Source organism: Oryzias latipes, chromosome 1 (assembly GCF_053564925.1).
Source record: "Oryzias latipes strain Hd-rR chromosome 1, Olatipes_Hd-rR_3.1".
In the NCBI taxonomy this organism is placed as follows: domain Eukaryota; kingdom Metazoa; phylum Chordata; class Actinopteri; order Beloniformes; family Adrianichthyidae; genus Oryzias; species Oryzias latipes.
The window spans coordinates 19,808,586-19,831,557 of record NC_136237.1 but is presented as its reverse complement, the minus strand read 5'-3'; the positions used below and the strand labels follow the sequence as shown (position 1 = coordinate 19,831,557).

Here is a 22,972-nt window from a genome sequence, read left to right as displayed (position 1 = left end):
ATATCTGACTTCTTACTACTATAAACTGTTTTTGGAGTGTTGATGTAGTTTCTAAAAAAATATCCAGAGGGGGGCGCTGTGGGGTAATCTACTTAGTTGTTTTTCTAACCAATTGTTTATGAGTATTCACTTTGTGATTTTTCTTATATATACATACATATATATATATATATATATATATATATATATATATATATATATATATATATATATATATATATATATATATATATATATATATATATATATATATATATATATATATATATATATATATCTGCATTGGTTTTGCTATTTATAATCTGGCTAAAAGTTAGGTAGGCCGATATTGTTAAAAATCTCTAAAGTATTATCAAAGTACATGTTGTCATTTTTAAGTGTTTAATAAAGATATAATTAGAGGCATAAAAGCTTTTAGATAATGGAATGTCTTGTTTGTGACTTATTGGCACCACTTTTATTATCACTGGTGAATGTGTTTACAGAAAAATACCACAACAATAATAGTTCTAGTAATTATTATAATTGCTTAATGGAAGTAGATTTGAAAAAACAAATCTACTTCTTGACAGATTATGCTCTTTTGTGGACTTTTCACCACAATATCCCCTCTGACAATAACTGACATCAAATGTGGAAAATGTTTTTATTTTAAAAAGTATGCTTTTGAAGATAAGTTTAAAATATAAGATACATTAGTAATCTTTACTATTTATATTTTTTTATATTTTCATAGACAGAAAAGTATTCTTTGCTTAAAGTTGACACAGCAATCATATTTTGCTTTGGAAATTGTTTTATGAAATTATAAAACAAAGCAAAATTAGCTTCCCAGCTGATAAATGTCATTGAAATTGGAATCTTAAAGCTTCATAAACAACTTTACTGTAGCATTTCTCACAACATTCTGTGAGGCGGACTGGCAACCTTTACATTTATTTGTGTGCCTTCGTATGCACACATACATCAGAGAGATTAATGATGATGAGTGTGACGTCAAAGTGTTCCCATCCCTGCCATCTGCTCCTTATTGTAGACAAACACAGACCTGCAATTTGTGTCTGACACCAAGTTAATTTCACATCCAGGAGCCCAAAAGAACATTTAATCAAACTCTTTTAGTGTCCACGCTTTGGTCTCCCAGTCCTCGCATGTTTTCATGTGAGAGGAAACTTCACAGATGTGTTCAGGGGTCAGGGAAGCCTTAGAATAACCAATAACACCACGTTTATCCAGAACAGGGAACTACAGCAGTAATGAAGGCCTAAAAGAATATCACTTTTAGAGCTGAAACACATCTATCTTCAATTTGTAGTAGAAAATAATTTATCTTGAGTTATCCAATACACTGTTTGATGATGTCACAGAATTTCACGCCACACTTTATCAGCTTGATTTAATACCTTGTAAGGCTTACAAATTAAAATCCACACAACATGTTTAGACCTGGACCTAGCACATGTCTTTAAGGACACAATTATTTACAAACTAACAATGGAGCCTTGGACATGACATAAAAAGAAAAAAAGTATTTTCTCAAACTAGCTTTTTATGGGGACAAATTTGTATTGTATGGCCACAAATGAGCATTTAATTAGCATTATGTGGGCACAAATTGCTCATTTGCCCACAAATTAATAATTTGTGTAAAAAAATAAGCAGTATGTGCTTAAAAAGTTGAATTTTGTGCATAAAAAACTGGATTTTCCCACCACAAATGAGTATTCTGTGCATAATGATTAGGATTTTGTGCACCTTTGTGTGTGACTGGGTGAATGGGTCTGTGACTGTAAAGCGCTTTGTCCTTGTAGGAAGAAAGGCGCTATATAAGTATACGCCATTTACCACCACGATCAACATTTTGTCCAAACAAATTAGCTTTTTATTAGCCTTTTGTGGGAGCAAATTAGCAATTTGTTACCAGACATTTGTTTCAGCACCGCAAATAAGCAATTTCTTAGCATTTTTGTATACATAATTTTATTTGGTGTACAATAATTAGCAGTTTTTTCACATAGCAAAGCATTTTTTAGACACAACTTTGCATTTTTCGGGCTCAAATTGGCATTTTGTGTGCACGAAACCCTTAGCAAAATGTAATACGCTCAAAATGTATTTCAGTTTATGTGTAAGTATAGCAAATATACTATAGTACAATAAACTGTAGTGTGGGAACTAACTGAATAGGTCTGACTAAAGTGGAACATTTTAAGTTTACAATAAACAGATAGTATATCAAAATAAACAAGTACACTGCCTCACTTTTACTATGGACTAAGTATACTTGTGGTATACTGAAACTGACAACATTTTGCTAATACAATGCAAATGTATGCCCACAAAATGCCAATAAAATGCTAACCTGTGGCCACAAACGATGAATTTGGTTTTTTTTTCTGCAATTCACAAAACAAAGATTCATGATTATCCACATTTTCCAAATCATGTCGTTGCTCCTGGAGTTTAGGTGATGAGGAAACCTATGGTACTGAAATGGGATTATAACTCTGAGCAGTTCTAACTTTTTCAGGTCCCTGTTAGCAGCTTTAACAAAGGCTTTTTTTTGTATTCAGACACTAATGACAATATAGTTGTCATCACAAATGATTGACCATCATCCTGTGTGTGTATGTGAGTGAGTGAGTGAGTGTGGACTCTGGCCCATAGGAGCATCTGTTGTATTCCAGCGCTCACTCATACCGCACACTCCATTAATCCCCTGGAGAAGGGAGCGTGTGTCAGCGTTGCTGGTGCCACATTAAGGTGATGTGTTTAATCATCAGTTCAAACACGGAACTGCCCCATTCACCTCTCTGCATGCAGCACTCTGCCTCAAGCAGGACAGCAACAAAACATCCTGCTTGTGGTCCAGTGAGGGGAGGATTGCGTTAGTCAGAACAGATTGTGGAGTTGTGACTTTTAGGAGGCTCTGCGGTAAGATTTAGGAGGTGATCAGAGAAGAAGATGTCTAATTCCACCATCAACTTCTACGCCCTGACACAGTCCTTCAGCTTCTCAGACATTATCGTCATAGCCACATACTTTCTCCTGAACCTCGCAGTGGGCATCTGGGTGAGAAGCAGAGGTTTGTTTGGTGTTAATCTGGGTTTTTCATTATTCTGAATGACAGTTTTCTCTGTCAGTCTTCATGCAGGGTGAGCAGGAACACTCTGAGTGGGTATTTCTTGGCTGGGCGAGACATGGCCTGGTGGCCGGTAAGTCAAGTTCTTTGGTCCAGTCTAAGAACTCTAAAAAGTTCTTTCTTTTTAAGTTTTTACATCTATGTGCAAATATGAAGTTTGTGCAAATATGAAATTGTTTAAAGTTGGTAGTTTTCTATTAGAAATAAAGACAGCCTTTCCTGGAATTGGTGTTAAAAAGTGCTGAGTGTGTCGGAAAATTCCAAACACAACTGATCACAGAGGCCGGACTTTCCTCTCTTAAAACAACCAAACCCAATCAGTTGTGTTTTTACGTTAGTGAACAGGTGTAGTGAATTTACGCATGAAGCTCTTCTATTCCCCTTCAAGTAAGAATTTGTTGAATGGTAGTCTTATTTGTTTTATTTATTGCAATATTTCCTGTTTATTGTTATTTTAATATTGTGTAGCCCTCAATAGTTTAAGGCCTTGTTTGAATGTTTTTTCCTACTCTATGGTATGCTCCAAGAATTTTTTTTAAACTGTTTCTTTGTGGCGATGCTTGATATCCATCTTTTGTAGTACAGATATTTTTCATCATACTACACAATGAATCTGAAACTGTCCAAAAAACTCAATTCCGAGTAATAGTTTTTGTCATTTTTTACTGCGAAAATCGCACTTTTTTAGACAAAACACTTTTTATTTGTTGTAACAAAGATCAAGCGCGTTGTGACTAAATAAAACGGATAAATCCAAATCAAAACCAAAGACAAGGTTAAAGCAATGAAAAAATTAGTTTAAAAAATTAGGCAAAGCTCTACTAAACTATATACAATGTTCCAAGGATTTATTCCAGGGGGGTATCACAATAATGTGTCATAACTCTTGTTATGTTTATTTGAAAAACTCTTTCATGTTCAATTTTGAATGAAAACTATACCAATGGGGGAGTCGGGGTCATTTCTGCGTCATTGTAAACAGCCGATGTGATTGGCTCATAAATGCAGAGACCACTGTTAAGACGGCTCTTTCTGCTGTTACTCTCATGCTTCTGGTCTTTTTTTTTTTCAAAACAACACAGTTTCTGGCAAGGTTTTAATTCTATTTCAGTGGAATAAAACAACATGGACAAATTAGAAAACTCATACTAAATTCTGACTTCCTCACAAACCTCTGCATCATAGGAGGAGAACATAGAAGGTAGATAATCTGGGATCATTATGCTAAATAGTTCTAAAAATATAATTTAATTCTAAAAACTAAGACTGAAATAATAGCAGCCTTTAATGGCTCTATTTATTATTCCAGGCCTTAATCCAGAATAATCTTTAGATTTTGTTAAATATAACTCCTTAAATCTTCAAATAAAAAATCCCTCCTGGAGCAAAGTTCGAAATGTTGTTCAGTCTGAACATCTCAGATACATAATCTTCTTGCGCTAACTTCAACATTGGACAATTGGGACACCAAGCAGTGGATTTATAATAAACTGTTTTCTGATCTAACAATGACAAATTGTTGGACTATTTATGAGATCAGGATAATTTGTAAATCATACTCTCTTCTTGACTTGTGCTAATTAAGAATTGATCCTAGGAAATATTCAAGGCTTTTTTTCAAAGTTAAACATTACAGGAGCAGTAATCAATCAGGATGTCACTGCTTTTAGATAACATGGTTTCCTAAATGGCGTGAAAACACGATGTGGAAATGTGTTGACTGAGCTTCTACGTTCTGTTCCAAAGATCGGAACCAACACAGAGTAAGACGGTGCAGTTCCAGAAATGGCCACTGGAGGCTGGTGTGAGAAGAGAGCAAATTTCCAATGAAATTTGCATTGTACTATGGATGCAAATATGCATCAAATTACTCCAAAATTTCCTTAATTTAGCATTTGCTTGAAAGTAAAAACACAAGTGAGTTTACACCAAGATAAACTAATGTTGCCTACAGTTGGTTTTAAACCTTTTCAGGTGTATTACTTTACTTTCTGTCCATGATAAATGTGTGACTTTTTAAACTCAGTTTTGTCTGTGCATCTTGAGACTCAAGATCACTTTGCAGCTTGTTCAAACTACTATGGTTCATTTTAAATGGGAGCCCCCCCCCCAGCTACTGCCCTGGGGGCGCCACTGTAACGAAGACTCAATTATGTCAGCCCGGGCCAATAAGATTTGCTGTATTTTTTAGGAATGTTTTGCTCACTTTAACAACTGCGCCACACCTTCAGGTCAACAAGAATCTGTGCAGGAACCAAGCATGTTGGTTACTTTGTTGTGCAACACATCGTAGAAATTTGGTGCTTTCTTATGTGGCAATTCATCAATTCCTTTTTATTTTTGACAGATTCCTTTCCAATACCTTAATGTCTGTTAGGTTGAACTTGTGCATCACATTTACGTTTTTTTTTTCCATCAACTGTAACTCCGAGGATGTTCTGGGTCTTCACTGTGACTGTGTGCGGTTTTTTGAAATTGTAAACAGTGCAGGTGCCTTCCAAACCGCATGACTCACTGCTTGTCTTACTTAATTTCTAATCATATCACCACAGCTCCCAACTTGTCACTCTTACCCAAGAGTGGCCCTCGCAGAAGAAACGTTTGTGTCCTCACATTTGTCCTCATTGACACCAGACTTAGACCTTGAAGATCCACTCTGATGAAGATCACGTTTTTGGTGTTTTTAACATGTTTTTGTTGCACTTTTCTGATGATGGAGGACAGAATTCAAGAAAATTAGGCTTAAAGTTGCATCTCTGATTATTTCTTTATTCAAATCGTTGTTAATCAGGAGCAGATAAAAAAAAAGGCGTTTAAAAAAGAGCACATTTGTGACAGAAAATACACTGGGCGGACACAAGCTCCCTGCTTTGCTCTGCTCTGCGACAGGCAGGGGAAAGGGGAAAGGGGGTGGGGTTGCGTCACGCCAATGGTCTCACCCACAACTCAGAGGTGAATTTGAACTACTGCCATTCTGCAGAAACTATGTTCTAGAAAATGATGCTGGTGTCATGATTTTGGCTAAAAACAGCAAAAAACACTGCAACGCTTCTACAACAGATCAAAATATGATCAGAGTGAGACTATGAAGTCAGAGTGTTTTCAGTGTCACACTGGTCCTGGAATAAACATTGATACGTTTTCATCTCTGCTGTGCACAGATTGGATCATCCCTCTTTGCCAGCTCAGAGGGCTCTGGTCTGTTCATCGGCCTGGCCGGGACCGGAGCTGCAGGCGGCATCGCTGTTGCTGGTTTTGAATGGAATGTGAGCGCATAACACAGATTCATTCAGCAGCAAAAAAGCTTTCAGATTCATCTAATGACAGTAGCAATGCAGGGATGCCACAATTCTCTGTTGAAAACTAAACCATTATGTATTGCCACTGAAACAAGTCATAAGGAAAGGGCATGATTGCATCCCTAGAAGCTATAGGACACAGTATAACCCAGAATGATGCAGGTCTGACCCTTAATCCATTTAGACGTTTATGTTGGCCAAAAGAAAAACATGGTACAACAAAACTAATCTCTCTTTTGTATTTGTATCTGCAAAAAGCTTTTATAAATTTCCGTTGAAGGTTGCAGGGTGACTCAAACATCCTTCAATTGGCACAGCAGCCAGTATGCAACAATTAGCAGGAAGGCAACACTTTGTTTTTAGACAATCTAATTGTAACTTCAGAGCAAAAGTGTTTGCAATGGAGAAACAAGCTAACTTTTCCCATTAATAGAACAAATCCGTCTGAAAAATAACATTTTTCTCTTTTTCTCTTCTTCTTGCAGGCTACATACGTGTTGCTGGCTCTGGCTTGGATTTTTGTTCCTGTCTACATCTCCTCAGGGGTTTGTTTAAACACACACCACACAAAGGGTGTGAGTCCTCTTAAGTCTGGTTCTGCAGGTACATTTAGGTGCCAAAAGACTCAAGATTCCCCGCCTCGCACATTCCCCAACAGGGTGTTACACTGCACTCACAGCTACGTGCTAACAAATGAAGACCACAAAGCACTTTCTCCTTCCACATAATTACATCCAAATCCAAAGGAAAATGAACTCATAAAACTCATAATGAGGGATGATGCGCTGCTTTTAGTGTTGTTTCCTTGAGATGACGTGTCACAAATGTGTGCATGCAGATTGTGACCATGCCAGAGTACCTGGGACGCCGTTTCGGAGGAGAGAGGATCCGGACTTACCTGGCTGTCCTTTCTCTGCTGCTGTCTGTCTTCACAAAGATATCGGTACATCAGTGGCGCACATCCTGACACTCAATTACTGAGAAACCAGAAAAAACGGCTCATGGTGCTGCTGTCAGATTAAATCTCTGCAGGTTCTGTTGACGTTTTGTTTCGCCACCAGACTGACCTGTACTCTGGAGCGCTGTTTGTTCAGGTGTGTCTGGGGTGGAACCTCTACCTGTCCACTGTCCTAATGCTGGTGGTCACTGCTTTCTATACAATTGCAGGTAGGAACCACTAAAACAAAAACCTTCATTTTTCATGGCTCCAATAGACTGCAACTTCATCAGGTTGTTTGCACATTGTTAGAGTAAATGTTAAAGGGTTGGAGGTGAAAACAAAGAATAAAACTGTTGGAACTGCCATTTTGCAGCAGTCTGCTATGTTTAACCTTTGAACCTTAACCTTTTTTGTGAGCTTAACTTTTTTGAGACCTTTTTAAAAATCCTTTAAGTTGAAAGCTTTCCCACTATCTGTCCATCCCATTAAAGTCCCATTAGTTCACACACTTGGGTGTTGGAAATTTGTTCTCCACATTTGATCCATCCTCTGGGGTAACAGTGAGCTGCAGACACAGCTATACTCAAGAACCATGTAGTGATTTGACACCCAATCAAACATCTTTATGCTGAGTGTGAAGTTGGCCTCCATTTTTAGAATATTTGATTTGACTTGACTGTGTATTTGAACCCTCAATATACCAGACTCACTGTGTACTTTACCACTGAATTGGTTTAAGTTGTCTTGAGTCATCTTGTCAGACTGTATGGTGATGTAATGGTCAGCACTCTCGCCACAAAGCAACAAGGTCCTGGTTCAAACCCCAACTGGGACTTTTTTGTGTGGATTTTCTGTAGGCGCTCCAGCTTCCTCCCACACTCTAAAGACATGCGTTGTAGGTTGATTGGTGTCTCTAAATTGCCCTTAGGTGTGCATGTGAGTTCATGGCCCTGCAACAGGCTGGTGACTTGTTCAGGGTGTACCCTGCCCTTGCCCAACAGTTGCTGGGTTGGCTCCAGCAGCCCCTTGACCCCAACCCTGATTTAGCAGGTTCTGAAAATGGATGAATGGAGTTGTCTTGATTCCTACTTTTCTAGCCTTACCCCTCACACATTAAATTGAAAGGGCACTAGGTAGAGGTCAGGGTAAATTGGTGGATTGAGGTACAGCTCAAGTATTTATAATGACTCTTCTTTCTAAAGCTAAACATAACCATAAATCAACTGCAGACTAAACCTAACAACACCTTACTAAATGCTACAATGAATAAATCTTAAATACTGAAAGATGTCTTCCATTTCTATCAGGCGGTCTCGCTGCTGTCATCTACACAGACACTCTGCAAACATTTATCATGATTGTTGGTGCAATCATCCTGACCATTACAGGTACGTACACATTAAGGTAAAATGTGCAAAACGGAAGCAACTAATCTGAGTTTTTATTTGGTTTTTACACTTCTATGTTTGAGAAGCATTCAATAAGATCGGTGGGTATGGAAACCTGGAGCGTGTGTACAGTATAGCGATTCCCAAGAAGATTATCCCGAACAGTACCTGTCACCTGCCACGGGCCGACGCCATGCACCTGTTCCGAGACGCCGTCACCGGAGACCTGCCATGGCCCGGCATGACTCTGGGTCTCACCATACTGGCCACCTGGTATTGGTGCACCGACCAGGTACATCTGGATTGACAAAATCGGCAAAAATCTGTCACCAAATGAAGTGATGTTTGTGATACCGTAGCGTGCTAAAAGTAAGAAGTTTGAATACTTTTGCCGCCAACTGGGGGCAATGAAGATAATTTAGAGAAAACTTCCTCAAAATGTATATAAATAACTTGATGAGAGTTTAGGAACCTCTGACTTCCTAAAAAAAAAAAAAATCCAAAATGGTAAACAGCAAAAGCAGAACACTTCATCAATAAAAATCTACTTTGTTTTTGTTTGCATGTCAAAGGTCAGACTCCACCCTCTCCCATGGAAAGAATTTTGTGCCTGTGGCAGGGGTCGCTCAGGGTCACAAAGTTGAGAGTTATGGAATTTAAAGATTTAAAGATTTAAAAAGCCACATATTTGTGTTTTAAAGGAAAAAATGTGCATACCTGTCCTTTTAAATTCTCCTAGTGGAATTTCACACAATGATGCTCCAATGGGGTCAACTCTATTAGGCAGTTAATTCTATCTTTTATTAATTTGGTTCGATTTCACACTTCAGCAAACCAAAGAACTGTTGGAACAGCTGCTAGTTTGGGGGACAAAACGATCTCAAAAAGCACAGAGAAAAACCAGTTAGTCTGCTTATCTTTGGACTAACATATAATGAACGCCATAACCTTCTCACTGGTTTCACATTTTTATAATTCAAGCTTTTTTTGGCGCCTTGCTGTCACCTGATGTTACCTTGTTATTTACAGCTGCTGTGTCACTGACTGTCTTCTGTTGACTTCAGCCTTTCAGTTCTAGTTTGTTTGAATCACATTTTAGGTAATTTGAGGTTTTCTTGTTTGATCTGTAGACATTCATAGGATGGGATAACATCTGTAGCATTGGCTTGTACTGGGCTGATCTGGTGGTAGTATTTCTTTTTCAAACCCCAGGATTCTTTTCTTCAGGGAAACAGAATTTCAAAGATGTTTCGCTCTTCATCAAAGAATTGAAGAAGCCACCCGGATGAGGAGCGAAACATCTCCTTTATGAACCAGTCTCCCTGAAGAACAGAACCCTGTGATCCAGGTTTAACAATCACATTCATTCATCTTCAAAACCCGTTTTGTCCCTTTCGGGGTCACAGGGCTGCTGGAGACTATCCCGGCCACTCATGAGCGAAGGCAGGGGACATTCTGGACAGGTCGCCAGTCTGTCGCAGGGCCACAAATCACACACCCATTCACACTCACCTAGGGACAATTAAGAGTGACCAATTAACCTATGAAGCATGTTTTCGGACGGTGGGAGGAAGCCGGAGACCCCGGAGAAAACCCATGCATGCACGGGGAGAACATGCAAACTCCACATAGAAAGGTCCCCCATTGATGTTCTGGTTCCGGTCCCCCAGCCGGGACTTGAACCGGTGGCCTTCTTGCCGTGAGGTAAGAACGCTAACCACCACTAACGGTGGTGCAAATCACATCAATAAATCACTCAACGTAAAGACACATTAAAGATCACAATGACAATTAAAAAAGAAAAACAAATTGTAAAATAGCAACATTTTAAAAATCATAGCAAAATTCCAGAAACCCAAAATATTAAAAAACACGTTTTGGAAAACAAAAGTATTTTCTAAAAAACTAAAATTAAATACAATGAGAAACTGGAAATGGTAGGTACTGTAGGACATCACTGATTGGATGATGACTTTTTAATTTTAAAGAAGAGGGGAAAGTAGAAGGATGTTTTCCCTGAACTGTGGTAACAAGTTTACAAACTTTTGCAATGGCTGTGGCAGAAGCCTTAATGAAACATCTTCTGTTGGAAGAAATTGTCATGCCAAATTAATTCTTGGTTGAGAAGGTGAACAGACGTCATCCAGTCAGCGATGTCTCATAGAACCAACCTTTTCAAGTTTCTTATTTTGTTTCATTTTTTAATATTCACTTTTGTTTTCTGGTAATTATGTTTTTTTTTATTATGGCTTGGTTTCTGGAATTTCTTTATTTTATTTCTAAAATGCTGTGCTTTTTTATTATTTGGTTTTTGCTTTTTTAAATGTCGTTGTGATCTTAAATATGTTTTTGCCTTGAGGGATTTGCACTTCAGGGCCACCGTACATTTTATCACAATTTCCTAAAGATAAAACAACTGAGTTTTTACAAATATACCCCAGTGCCAGATGAAGTTAATCGCAGATGTCAAAACAAATCATTGGGGCCTCGATGTTAGGTTCATTTCTGTTGTGTTAACAATATTGAATAAATTGCGTGAAAAGCCACCTAGTGGTCAATTTCTGAGTTGATCTGGCTAATAATAATTCATTTAATTACTTCTCATTTTTTTGTCTAACTTGTTTCAATAATAATGATCCAATTTCTAAGGTTGATGTGTCCCAAAAACATCCTAACTACTCATAGTTTGAGCAGGTCGGCCAATGATCGAAGGGTCGGTGGTTCAATCCCTGCTCCCCCATTCAACCGTTGTTGTGTCTTTGGGCAAGACGCTTCACCCTCCCTGCCTCAAGTGTGGCTCCACTGGTGTGTGAATTCGTACAAATGTCCCGGTGATGGTCAGAGGCGCCGTAGATGCTCACTGGCAGCCACGCCTCTGCCAGTCTGCCCCAGGGCAGCTGTGGCTTCATCAGTAGTTACCATCACCAAATGTGAATGAGTGAATGAATAATGTAAGCGCTTTGAGCGGAGGAGCGCAGATAAATCTAATCCATTACTATTATTATAGACACCCCTGGCTGTGCTCTGACATGAGCATTTTGGGTTCTTATCTGCAGAACAGTTGTTGCAGTCTGACTGGAAGCCACTGTAGGTGCACAACAGCCTCAATGAGACTGATCGACAATGACAAAACCCGCTCCATGACAGTCTGTAATTTTATTAAAACATTCACTTTTTGTTCTGTGACAATGATTAATGTCAAACATTCCTACATTTGAAACAGTTTTTAAAAGTACTCCCTAATAATGGAATGCAATAGAAATCCTAGTACAATCCTCTCTGCATTAGTAAACTCATCTCTTTGCCTTCAGTAACAAAGCTGGATTAGATAAAACACTACTTTACAAAACTCACATGTATTTTTATCTGAGTCTGCTGGACAGATGCTACTGTCACAATAGAAAGAAGAGGAAGAAATCCATTGAAGTAAACTACACACATTTGTTGTACATAAAGTTGAAAGGACTAGTGTTTGAGTCGGTAGAAAAGAATAACCAGAACTCATCAAATATAGAACAATATCTGATAATTCGGATTATAGGAGCCTTTTCCTGTCAAGCAGTTCCTTGTCAACCAGTTATTTGTAAACACAAACTGAACTGATATGTCAGTATTTCGCACAGTCTAAAATCCATGATTATAAATAGTTTTTGAATGTGAGAGTCTAGAAGTTAGAAAGATCTTCTCCTCGCTGGCAGTTCTACCTGACAGCTTTATTATTCTGGGAAACCTTTTTCTGAGAGGCTCCTCCCCGAGCTCTCAAGTTTCTGAAGTTGCCAAGTTTTGAGAGAGACACTCCGAAAAAGCCTGACGGCTCTGCGTCAGGGTCCTGCGATGTGCGTTCCGCCTTCCTGTAGCCTGGGCTGTGTCGGCGTGGGGAGCGCCCGGACCGGCCCTCCACTCGCAGGTGGTTCGAATCGGACTGCCCCGTCTGGCCTTGCCAGTAACGGTAGCCTCCAATCACGGGCACAGCTGCTCGACTGGGACGATGGAAACTTCCAGGCTTAGCTATGATTACTTTGGGTCCTTTGAGTCTGGCGTCACGACCTGGAGATCTGGAGGTCTGGAACAGCTGGACGGATTATAAAAAAAGAAAACATTGATCAGCAATAAGGCACTCACAACAGGCTGAGCCCAAGACTGTATGACCACAAAATTTGGTAAATGCAGTGAAATAATGACAACACCACTACATCTGAATACAACAGACCGCATCTAGGAATAAAACTTCATCATCAATAATTGGGATTGTTGTCACAAATCATTAAACATGACAATCTTCAATATGACAACATTAAATGTGTTTAAAACTATACATATTCCTATAATCCTGTAGCAGAAAGGTTATGTCAGGGGCGTCAGACTCCAGGCCTCGAGGGCCGACCTCCTGCTACTTTTTCAGAAATCCTGCCTCATCTGCTGTTGATGACCTGGATCAGGTGTGTTTAGCCAATAAGAAGCTTCAATGGCAGGATGGTTAAAAAACATGCAGGACACCGGCCCTTGAGGCCTGGAGTTTGACACCTTTGGGCTATTTGATCATCTGTTTTGAGTTAGTTGGTGTATTTCTCTCAGCAAGCAGATTATATAAATATAGAAAAACATAAAAACCAACGCACCTGTTCCACGATTTTCCTCATTGCTATTGAATGAAGTCCAAAACTGCAGTTTATGACCCTCTCCTACGTAACCCCGACCCTAAACTCTTAGTCATGACTAGTTGATGCAACCCCAACAGCCACTTAGAAACGACAAAATTCAGCAATATGGACAATCTTACTTTACTCTCAGAGATGGTTACAGAAGTCCTAACATGATAACAAATAAAAGTAGACCCACACCACTATGAAAACACAGTAGATGACAATAAAGACAGTTTTCTCATGTAAAGAGAAAGTTAAAGGTTTTCTTGAGCTGATAACAACCACCTACACTCATAAATCTTAACAGACACCAACACCAGTAAAGAGCCTGACAGGTTTTTTTCTTTCTAACAACAAAGGCCTGCAGGAAAGTGACGTTTGAGGATGATTCAATTCAGGAAACGAACATCTTTCAAAACCACGCCATCAAACTTGTTAGCTTTAATAGCAAAGCATGTAGTAAAGTGTAGCTTCAACGGGTTCTGCTGTAATGAATCATCTGATGTGATTTAAAAACCCTTTAAAATGACAGAAGCAGCAAACCAATGTACACCGGAAAAACAGAAACTTAAGAAAGTAAAAAGACCCTTGTTTCAAGAACATTGTCTTATTTTCTAACCTGTAAGAAAACAGTCATATCAATAAAGTTTTCCAATGGCAAAATATTTTAGTTTAAGAAAACATGCCTTAGTAACTGAATTTTTTTTTCTTAAAATAAGACCATTTTTCTTACCTTATCGGCAGATTTTTTTAACCTTTTGTAAGAAAATGTTCAGATGTTAGGAATGTTTGACTTTTTTTTTTTTGTTTTTTTGGGGGGGGGGCTGTTTCTGCAGTGTAGCTTTTTTCTTCTAAAATCATCATCATGTGGCATTGTGTTGTATTTTCACCAATATTCAGTCAAAATTCCTTTAGTCCTTCATTTATTTCCATTTGAATGTGTATTTATACTATCATGTCTGTTTTTCTGTGCAGGTCATTGTACAGCGCTCCCTATCTGCTAAGAACATGAGCCACGTTAAAGGAGCATCAATCTTCGCCGCCTATCTCAAACTGCTGCCCTTCATCTTCATCATCCTCCCTGGCATGATCAGCAGGGCGCTCTATCCAGGTGTGTCCCGTCGTAAAATGAAAGCGAGAAGAGGGGGCGGAAAATACCACTTTCAATATGTAAGATGGGCAAGCGGCAGCTTGCTTTGCCACCAGTGAGGCAAAAAGCAGCCAACATGCTCATGTTGCACAACATAGTGGTGCGCGGGATCCTCTTTGATTCCTGTAAATCTAATTATACTAATGAAATTCCGAGAACCTCTGAGTTTTCTTCTGCCAAGCCTACTAACCGTTAAGAATGTTCCATTCGACTGAGTTCATGACCGAATAGGAAAGAGAAAATATTTAGCTTTTTTAAATATACTTATCTTTAGCAAAAAACTGCCAGTAATGAATGATAAAATCACTAAAATAGTTTTAAAAATCTATTAAGAAGAGCCTCATGCTCCCTGCCTGAACCCAGTTAAGATCATTCCAAATATGTGGAATAGAATAAAAATGTAATAAAGAGAAGAGAAGGAAAATAAAGAGAAGGATTCTCACCTCTCCAATGTTTCTGTGTGGGGAGGGGTGTCCCATCCTGCACAGCTGCTGGGACTGATGAATCAGGGAAACGCCGTCGTCCGATTGGCTGGGCTCCCTCAGGTCCAGCATGCTTTGAGAGAAACGGGCCATTATGTTGAGCCCATCCCCTTGATGGTTGCCCCGGCTGGATCCCTGGTGCACTCCGTTGGTCAGAGGGTCGTGTTGCTGCTGCTGGGAGCAGTCAGAGAAGTCCTCCTCTGACGCCGTGGAGGCACTGGAGGGCTCTTCGTTGGCTGCTCGGTCACACATGACTTTGGTACTGTCCTGGCTGCCCTCCTCGTTGCTGCCGGAGTCATCGTCTCTGGAGGTGAGGCGAAGGCGGCCAGGAGTCCGCTCTTTTGAGGCACGCTCTGTTTTTAGGCTTTCCTTGGAGTCCATTTTAACTAAGGTGACCTCAGCTTCACTAGGATGCTCAGAAGAATTGGGATCTATGACTAGCTGGAGCGTACGGCGTTTCGGAACGGGGGGAGCAGCAGTTTGTGCTTCAGAAATTTGTTGAGCACTGTCAGCAGTCTGTGCTTCAGCAGTAACTTTGGATGGGGATGAGGGGAGGGGTGCATCTGTTTTTTGGGCTGCCTGGATTGGAGCGGTGTGAGATGTTTGAAGGGAATCTGTTGCATCAATACTGTCTGTGTTCTTAGCTGCGTGCGGACTGAGCGGTTGATTGGTTAAAGTTGTGGGGTTTGAGGCTTCTGGGCTTGCATTTCCAGTCTGCTCCTTAGGTTTTGGAGCCTCTGCTGCAGGCTGACTTGTAGCAGATTCCACAGTGTGGCTTTGTGGAGTCAGTGGTGAGCTAAAGCGGATAGCCTGACTGACCTCAAACCGCTCCGACCTCTGCAAGTGAACTTGATTGGCCCTCTTTTCATCTCTGATGTTGATGAAGCCAATCACGTCGCTTGGAGGATCCGGCTCTGGCCAGGTGGGCAGGTACGGGATCAAATACGCTTTCTCCAGATGGGCTAAGCCAGGATGTAAGGGCGGTTCTTTCACAACATCCTTCAGACGTCCCTTATTCACTTTTAGCCCAGTGGGATTCTGTGAGTTTGAGTTTTTGTTGCTGGAGTTCTGATCAGAGGAAGTGGGGCTCGTGCCCGAGGCGACAAGAGCATACTTGGGGTTAATAAGTTTTCTTGCAACAGCAGCAGAAACAGGAGGTGGTGCTGCCTGGGGAACCGGGTCAGGGGTCGGTTCATCTGCCATGGGAACCTTACTGAGCGAAACGCTTCTGGACATGAGGTAAAGGTCACGGAATTGGATATCAAAGGCCTCCACTGCCTGGCCAGAGATCACCGTGATGAGATTACGGTCCAAACGGGACGAGGACCAAGTGAAACTGGAACACACACAAATCAAAATGTCAATCAGACCACAGCATTGACTTCCAATGTTTTAAATGTAGTTTTTCTGCTTTTTAGGTCAGTCACTTTGAACCTAACAAATGAAGACGTTTATTCCTCTTTGTGTTTCCCCATGAAGTCACAGTGCTGAAGTCGTGTCACTTTAAAGGTTGAAAATCAGAGGATTGTTTGTGCATGCTTGTTTTCCAAATTTGGCAGAATGAACTTTATTCGAAAACAGTCGGTCCAAGGGCAACACTCACTGATTTAGAGGAAAAATACCAGACGTTGTAGACATTACTCATTGCAGCTACATTGTGCAATGTTTTTGTGCTTGTGCCCTATTAAGTTAGGATTAAATAATGTGTGATAAACCGTTCAGTCTGAACTCTCCACTATTCGGCACAAGTAGACGCTTGGGATTGACTGGATTATAGAGTTGAGGAGTCCTTCAGGGGTTAACTGTGCAATTTTAAATAATCCAATTTGACATAACTTCCTGAAAGCAAGGCTACAAGACTATAAACCCTCTACTGACACAGTATAACACATTCTTCACTCCCCACCACACACTGAGGATTGGATGAGCTGCTCAATACTGCTCTTTGTTCATCAGCTGGTTGCTGTTTCTGTCAGACATTTTCTGCTGAGCTGGATGTGTGTGGTTGATTCACACAGACCAAAAGAGCCCATAACCCCTGACAGCTTCAGACAAAAAACCCAAAGGAGAAAAAGAAAGAGAACAGAGAGGAACTGCTGAGTGAAGGTTCTTGCAACAATCATTTTTAATCTGTAAGTTTTATTTAGTAAAAACATGCAAATCAGTATCAAAAGAGTGAATGCTCACCTGTATGAACCAGAAATGGCTCTGTCTCCATCTGTCAGGAGAAACTTCTGGTTCAGAGATCCATGCACCTTCTGTGCTGATCTTGCAAAGAACTCCACACCTCCGCAGCAGCGCACACGCAGGTTCTGGAAAATAAAATAAGAAAATAAAATAAAAAACACAATGGTCATTTCACTCTACAAGATTCTGCATTTATGGGAGAAAGGATTTTTAAAACACAAAAGGGTAATAAAGGCCAGAGTGGAATGAGGGAAGTGAAAACAACCAGCTTCCTTGTTGCTAAAAAGTTGATGCTAAGCATTTCTAACCCTACAAGCTGGCGTGTGACTGTGCAGGCTCCAGCAAGGACGTGTGCATGCTTCAAGGACACACCCTGTGGTGTCTGTCTTAAGCTTTGTGATGAGGGTGCGGTTCCACGTTGAGTCGTAGTCCAGGGCAAAACCGGCAAAACACAGGACTTCATAAATGCTTTCCGTTGAAGCAAAAAGAAAAGATAAGAAAGGAGCCGACAGATAAGAGCGGTTCTGGCCGTTAATGTGTGGACTCGAACTCTGAAAGGGAAACTAATCAGAGTGCGACATGTTTAATTTCCTGCAGCCAAGACGGAAATGGGATTTTTATGTGTTAAGCCTCGAGCTAAAGCCCAGAGAAAATCCCGGGACTAAGTATTTACTGTTAGTGCCTAGACCAGTTTCAAGTCAACGAGAAACAGTTAGCTGATGCATGGTACTTACAGGCCTTCAGGCGAGGGCTGGTCCGCCTACATCCCATATTTGTGGAACACATCCATGAATTTATTTTTCAAGGTTTTTTTTTTTTTGGCCTTTTAACATCCCTCTCCAAACACTGCAGCATCTGTTTGTCAGATTTTTTTGTTGCTTTTAGGTGGGATGTGTAGACGTACTGTTGTTATCTGTGTGTCCAACGAGCCTGACAAAACATCATCGGTGCACGCGCATGCAAACGTACTTTTAGGTGGCCGCGGTGCATACTGGCTCTGCCACACATGGAAAGAAAGCCGGGGACCGCAGCGACGTCGATGATTATGTACACTGGAATTCGCCGTTTGTAGGATGCGTCCAGCAGGTCCCGAAAGATATCCACGTCTGTGAACACGTCCATCACCACAGCTATCACCTGCACACACATGAAAAAAAGGCACACAGGAAGTCACAGTCTGTGTTAGTGTTTCCTGATCTGAGGGCGTTGTCTCTTTAATCTACTCTCATCTGCAATAATGAAGTCACTAAATCCTCAAGGAAGCATCAGGTTTAAGAGTACTAACTCTGAGCAACAACCTTAAAATATAACTAGGACGTTTGCAGCTGACTTTAATCCATATTGTTGCAATCTTCCTGATTCATAGCAGGGTTACATCATGAAACATCCGGTTAAATATGCCGTGGAAAGGCAATTTCACCAAAATTAGGACTAAAATAGACATTAAGTCAAGGTCAGATGGGAACAGTACCAGTCTCGGGAGGAAAGCTTCCAGCTGATCATAAAAATCAATTAAGTTGACTACAAAAACAATCCAACACTGTCCAAGACAACAGACCATGCCATTGTGTAAAAAGCACGTTTTGCTTCCATGCAATGCTGTCCCAATAGGAATGCACGTCCCAGCATAAGAGGGTTAAAGGTGATGAGTGCTGTGCTGGCATGTAGCACGTCAGCGACGTCAGTGCATTTTTTTAACGGCATGTCAAGCCAAAAGTTATTTTATTACAAACGCTGGAAGTGTGAAAGTGAAGCCCCACCTCAAAGTTGTGTATCTTGTGAGTTAAAACAGTAAAACAATAAAAGATTTAAATGAGTGCTAACTTGAGTTCTGGGAAAGTAATATAAGAAAACCTGGATTAAATTCATTTTAAAAAAATTACAAAAAAACACCTTAAAGACTGGCTTGTTGTTGAGTCATTTGTGCATCAATAACGTGTTGTTGTGTTTCATATCTGTTAATGCTCTAACTTCATGTTGTTGTTGTTTTACATAATGATTCTTAGGTGGAATGGGAGGTTTAGCAGCCTTAAGCTGAAAACAACAAAAAAGGAAAAAGGAAAAGACATTTAAGAAGCTGTAACCATTTTATACTAGGCTAATACCTGTTTTGGAATACTTTCCCATCAAAATAAAAAAGTGTTTGTTGCCACTTAATAGATTTCAGCTCTAAATAAGATGTTTTTGTGTCCTTCATTATTCAACAAGAAGAAGAAAGATAATGTACTAAAACATTTAAGCTTTCATATACATTGGACGACTTAAACCCCATTTATTTCTTTGTTTCCTTGCTTGTTAAGAGCCTAATGTTATAAAGATGTATTGGAAGCAGTGGCGGACCTACAGGGGTCGGGGGGGCTGCCCCACCAGCAAAAAGCTTTACCCCCCAATGTTTGAGTCAATATCAGTATAATTACTGACAGAGATGAAGAAAACATCAATGCAAGCTTCATTAAGTATGAGTAATAGCATCTCTGCTAAAAGAACTGCTCTTTTAATTGTCATAAAACTATTGGAAACACATCTTTAGTTTGATCCGTTCATTTGTAACTGACTCCTCCAAAGTCTTCTGCCCCCCTATAAAATATTCTGGCTCCGTTACTGGTTGGAAATTACTTATGAGTTGTAGTTTTTATTCTTTTCAAAGTAAGCTTAAACGCTAAAATCGTTATTGTGTTATCTTTTTTGTTTGTTTTTCGCGAATGTGCGTGCGCCATTGTTATCACTTTACCTTCTGGGCTGATGCGATGCTCTTGCGCACCACCTCCTTGATGTGCGTCTGCCCGTCGATGGGAGGCTGTGTGTGCACGGTCACGCGCGTGACCCCCCGGTATGAGATGGCGTCTGGCCACCCCAGGTCCAGCTCAACCACCGAGGCCTCAGACCGGTCCGGCCAATACTCCAGCGACACCTCCCCGTCTTCGGCTCCTACCTCGGTGGGTCCTGGGGGGCCGTTTCCCGGTCCCAACAGCTCCGATTTTTGGTGTTGTTCGTGCCCCGGCCGGTAGGCCTCCGCTGTGCGAACAATGCGCTCCAACTCCAGCTCCGAGAGGAACTCCCGAATACTGTGCTTGTTGATGTAGTCCGTGAACGCATCATGGCCCGAGCTGATGAGCGCCTCGAGCGCCAGCCGTTGGTCTTCGCTGTAGAAAAACTCGGGCTTGCCCTCGCTCACGCGCCAGTTGACGTGGTGATCGTCCAGACACTGGATCTGAGACAGCGCCATAATCCCAAATCGATCCTCAAACAATTTGGTCCGGTCCAATCAAGTCATTACGGTCCACACAATGTCCGCGTGAAAAAAGACACTTCAGACATGGGTCCGTTCGATGGAGATGTGTTCGCGGGAGTTCTCCAAAAAGACGCTCAATCTCAAGTCACTGGATCTCTCGCTCAGGTGAAGCTGGAACAAAGTTTACCCGCCCAGAACCACGCCTTTCACCTGACAGGGGCTGGATCACCCCGGCGGCGGCTCCAGACCCCGGGCTGTGTGGACAGCTGTGGATGAGTGTGCTCCTGTCTGCCAGTGAGTCAATCCCGAGCGGAAATAGATGGAAGCCGCGGCCATCAAACCTCGTCCAGCCGTGTTCAAACAGCATGAGTCAACCTAACTGTTGCGCTTCTCCGCCTTCACAAGAACGTCCCAGATGTTCACACATGAAGTCAGCGTTCTCGACGTGGCAGCAGTCAACTTTCCCTGCGTCAGCATTTTCGGCGGTTTGACTTTTCCTGACTCGATTACGAGGCTGGAGGTCCGGCGGTCTGTTCTGTCCCACCGGTGAATGCCTGTTCCAGGAATTCGGTAACGGAAACTCGATCACCCTGGCCAAAAAGGCGGAGTGTCCAGAACTTGGTTAGGAAAAGGAGGCTCCAAACCCCACCCTCCTTTTTGGCAGGACAGTCAAAAGACATTTTTGCGTGTGTATGTGTGCGCGCGCGCGTATGTGTTATCTAATTCAGAGTGATCAACTGGACAGATACCACAGTTTACTGTCTTTTTATCTGCCCAGATAGTTATGTAGTAGTCATGTTTTCTTTATAACTTACTGAATGAAATAATAACAACAAAAACGTTTTGTTTATGTGGTCACCTTTTTAATTTCTAAAGTGATGTTGTGATGACCTGAAAGACTCACCCCAATGAAAATCGTGTTTTTGGTGTTTTTTTCACATTCTTATATGTCCTCTCCTCAATTCTTAAATAAAGAAAATTAATCTTCAAATTGCTTTTCCAAATGTTTCTTTTTCAAATAGTTGTGAATCAGGAGCAGACGAAAAAATGTTGGAAAAGCCTTTAGTGACGTAGGTGCTACATTGGGCGGCCACTGATTTCTGCTCTGCTCACTTAAAAAAAAATTCTGTAGATTTTCTTTGGTCAAGCGGTTGCATGCAATCACATTGAGTAATTGTCATAAAGCATGCTTATATAGTATGAGTCCACGTGTATAATTATTGTAGTATTCTACTCAAAAGTTTTGCGTAATCCTTTGCCTAAATCATTGAGTAGTGCAAAATATTAAATGTATTTAGTAATATTTACGCAAGCATCTTTAAAACATGTGAAATATCAAAAGAGTTAAATGACAAGTATCAAAATGCACTTTAGTAAAAGTAAAAAGAACCATTGTTCATTCTCTTGTGTGCTCCATTCTGATGCATCCACTTACAGACAAAAAGTGAGATCCATGTCTTTGTTTTCCTCGTCTGAGCTGGAATCTGGATCAAAACTGTGAGGCTGCCTTGCTTACTGGAGAAGGTTAAGACAGACCTGAAGAACTGGGAAGTCATTAACCTGTCTCTTGCATGGAAACTAAATATTATAACAATGAATATACTTCCCAGATTCCTTTACCTGTTTCAGTGCGTCCCCCTCTACGACACTAAATCTTTTTTTAAAACAATTGACAAAAGCTTTTCTTCATTCATCTGGAGTGGCAAGAACCCAACAGTCTGTTTACAATTATTACAAAGACCTTAACATCAAGGTGGCTTAGGCCTACCAAACCTGTGCCACTACTGGGGGTCTAATATTCAAAAAATGTTGCATTGGCTCCAAGCTTCTGACATCAACTGGTGTCGATTTCGAAGCCTCCTCCTGTAAAACAACAACTCTGAGAGCCCTAATTGGATCTAGTCTCCCCTGTGTCATTTCACACTATATTACACACAATCCAGTAGTTACTAATACCTTTAAAATGATGTTTCAATTCAGACAGACGTATGGACTCACTCAGGTGCTTACCACTAGTCCTATACCCAAAAATCACCTTTTTCTCCCTGGTCAGACAGACTTCGCATTCAGAATTTGGGAAGAGAAAGGTATTATCATCTGTAAGGACATGTACCTAAACGGTTTATTTGCAAGCTTCAATGATCTTCCTTCCAAATTTAATCTGCCTCACTTCTCACTTTTTTCGGTACCTTCAAGTGCGCCACTTCCTTCAGCAGCATGACCCTAAATTACCTAACATACCCCCAGTCTCTGTGTTTGATGAGGTGTTTGAGTTGCCACTTAATTCAAAAAGATTATTTTCCAAAATCAAAGACTGTATAGCACTTCATGACAGTGCAGCTATTCTGAAAATAAGAGGTAGTTGGGAGGAAGAGCTAGGGCGAAGTTTGGATGATAATGTGTGGAACAGGGCCTTACAGAGAATTAACCACAGTATCTCCTGTGCCAAGTTAAATATAATACAGTTTAAAATTATACATAGGGCTCACTTCTCTAAAGTAGGACTGGC

The 22,972-nt window shown here is 40.7% G+C and overlaps 2 protein-coding genes across 2 annotated transcripts in view; one reads left to right on the top strand and one right to left on the bottom strand.

Moving 5' to 3' along the window:
• The first annotated feature begins 2,826 nt into the window (after positions 1-2,826).
• Positions 2,827-22,972, top strand: part of slc5a10 (solute carrier family 5 member 10) — a 31,391-nt gene continuing 11,245 nt past the window's right edge. The window contains exons 1-9 of the mRNA XM_020704320.3: positions 2,827-3,072; positions 3,144-3,215; positions 6,304-6,408; positions 6,927-6,986; positions 7,280-7,384; positions 7,503-7,608; positions 8,689-8,769; positions 8,856-9,061; positions 14,388-14,523. Coding sequence (XP_020559979.1) covers positions 2,965-3,072; positions 3,144-3,215; positions 6,304-6,408; positions 6,927-6,986; positions 7,280-7,384; positions 7,503-7,608; positions 8,689-8,769; positions 8,856-9,061; positions 14,388-14,523 — 979 coding nt within the window. The 5' untranslated portion in view covers positions 2,827-2,964. The remainder of the gene's footprint in view (positions 3,073-3,143; positions 3,216-6,303; positions 6,409-6,926; positions 6,987-7,279; positions 7,385-7,502; positions 7,609-8,688; positions 8,770-8,855; positions 9,062-14,387; positions 14,524-22,972) is intronic.
• On the bottom strand, positions 11,911-21,161 carry fam83gb (family with sequence similarity 83 member Gb). The gene is made up of 5 exons (XM_011477260.4): positions 19,963-21,161; positions 18,201-18,368; positions 17,232-17,356; positions 15,006-16,380; positions 11,911-12,841 (listed from the first exon to the last, which is right to left on the bottom strand). The coding sequence occupies exons 1-5, from the start codon at positions 20,455-20,457 to the stop codon at positions 12,470-12,472; spliced, it is 2,535 nt and encodes an 844-aa protein (XP_011475562.1). The 5' UTR covers positions 20,458-21,161; the 3' UTR covers positions 11,911-12,469.

Bases quoted from the DNA above. Each gene is read 5' to 3' on its own strand.
- fam83gb (XM_011477260.4), bottom strand. From the start codon at position 20,457: ATGGCGCTGTCTCAGATCCAGTGTCTGGACGATCACCACGTCAACTGG. The intron at 16,381-17,231 runs GTGAGCATTCAC...TGTGTGTTCCAG, and splicing joins GCCATTTCTGGTTCATACAG to TTTCACTTGGTCCTCGTCCC. The intron at 12,842-15,005 runs GTGAGAATCCTT...TAATCCGTCCAG, and splicing joins CACACAGAAACATTGGAGAG to CTGTTCCAGACCTCCAGATC.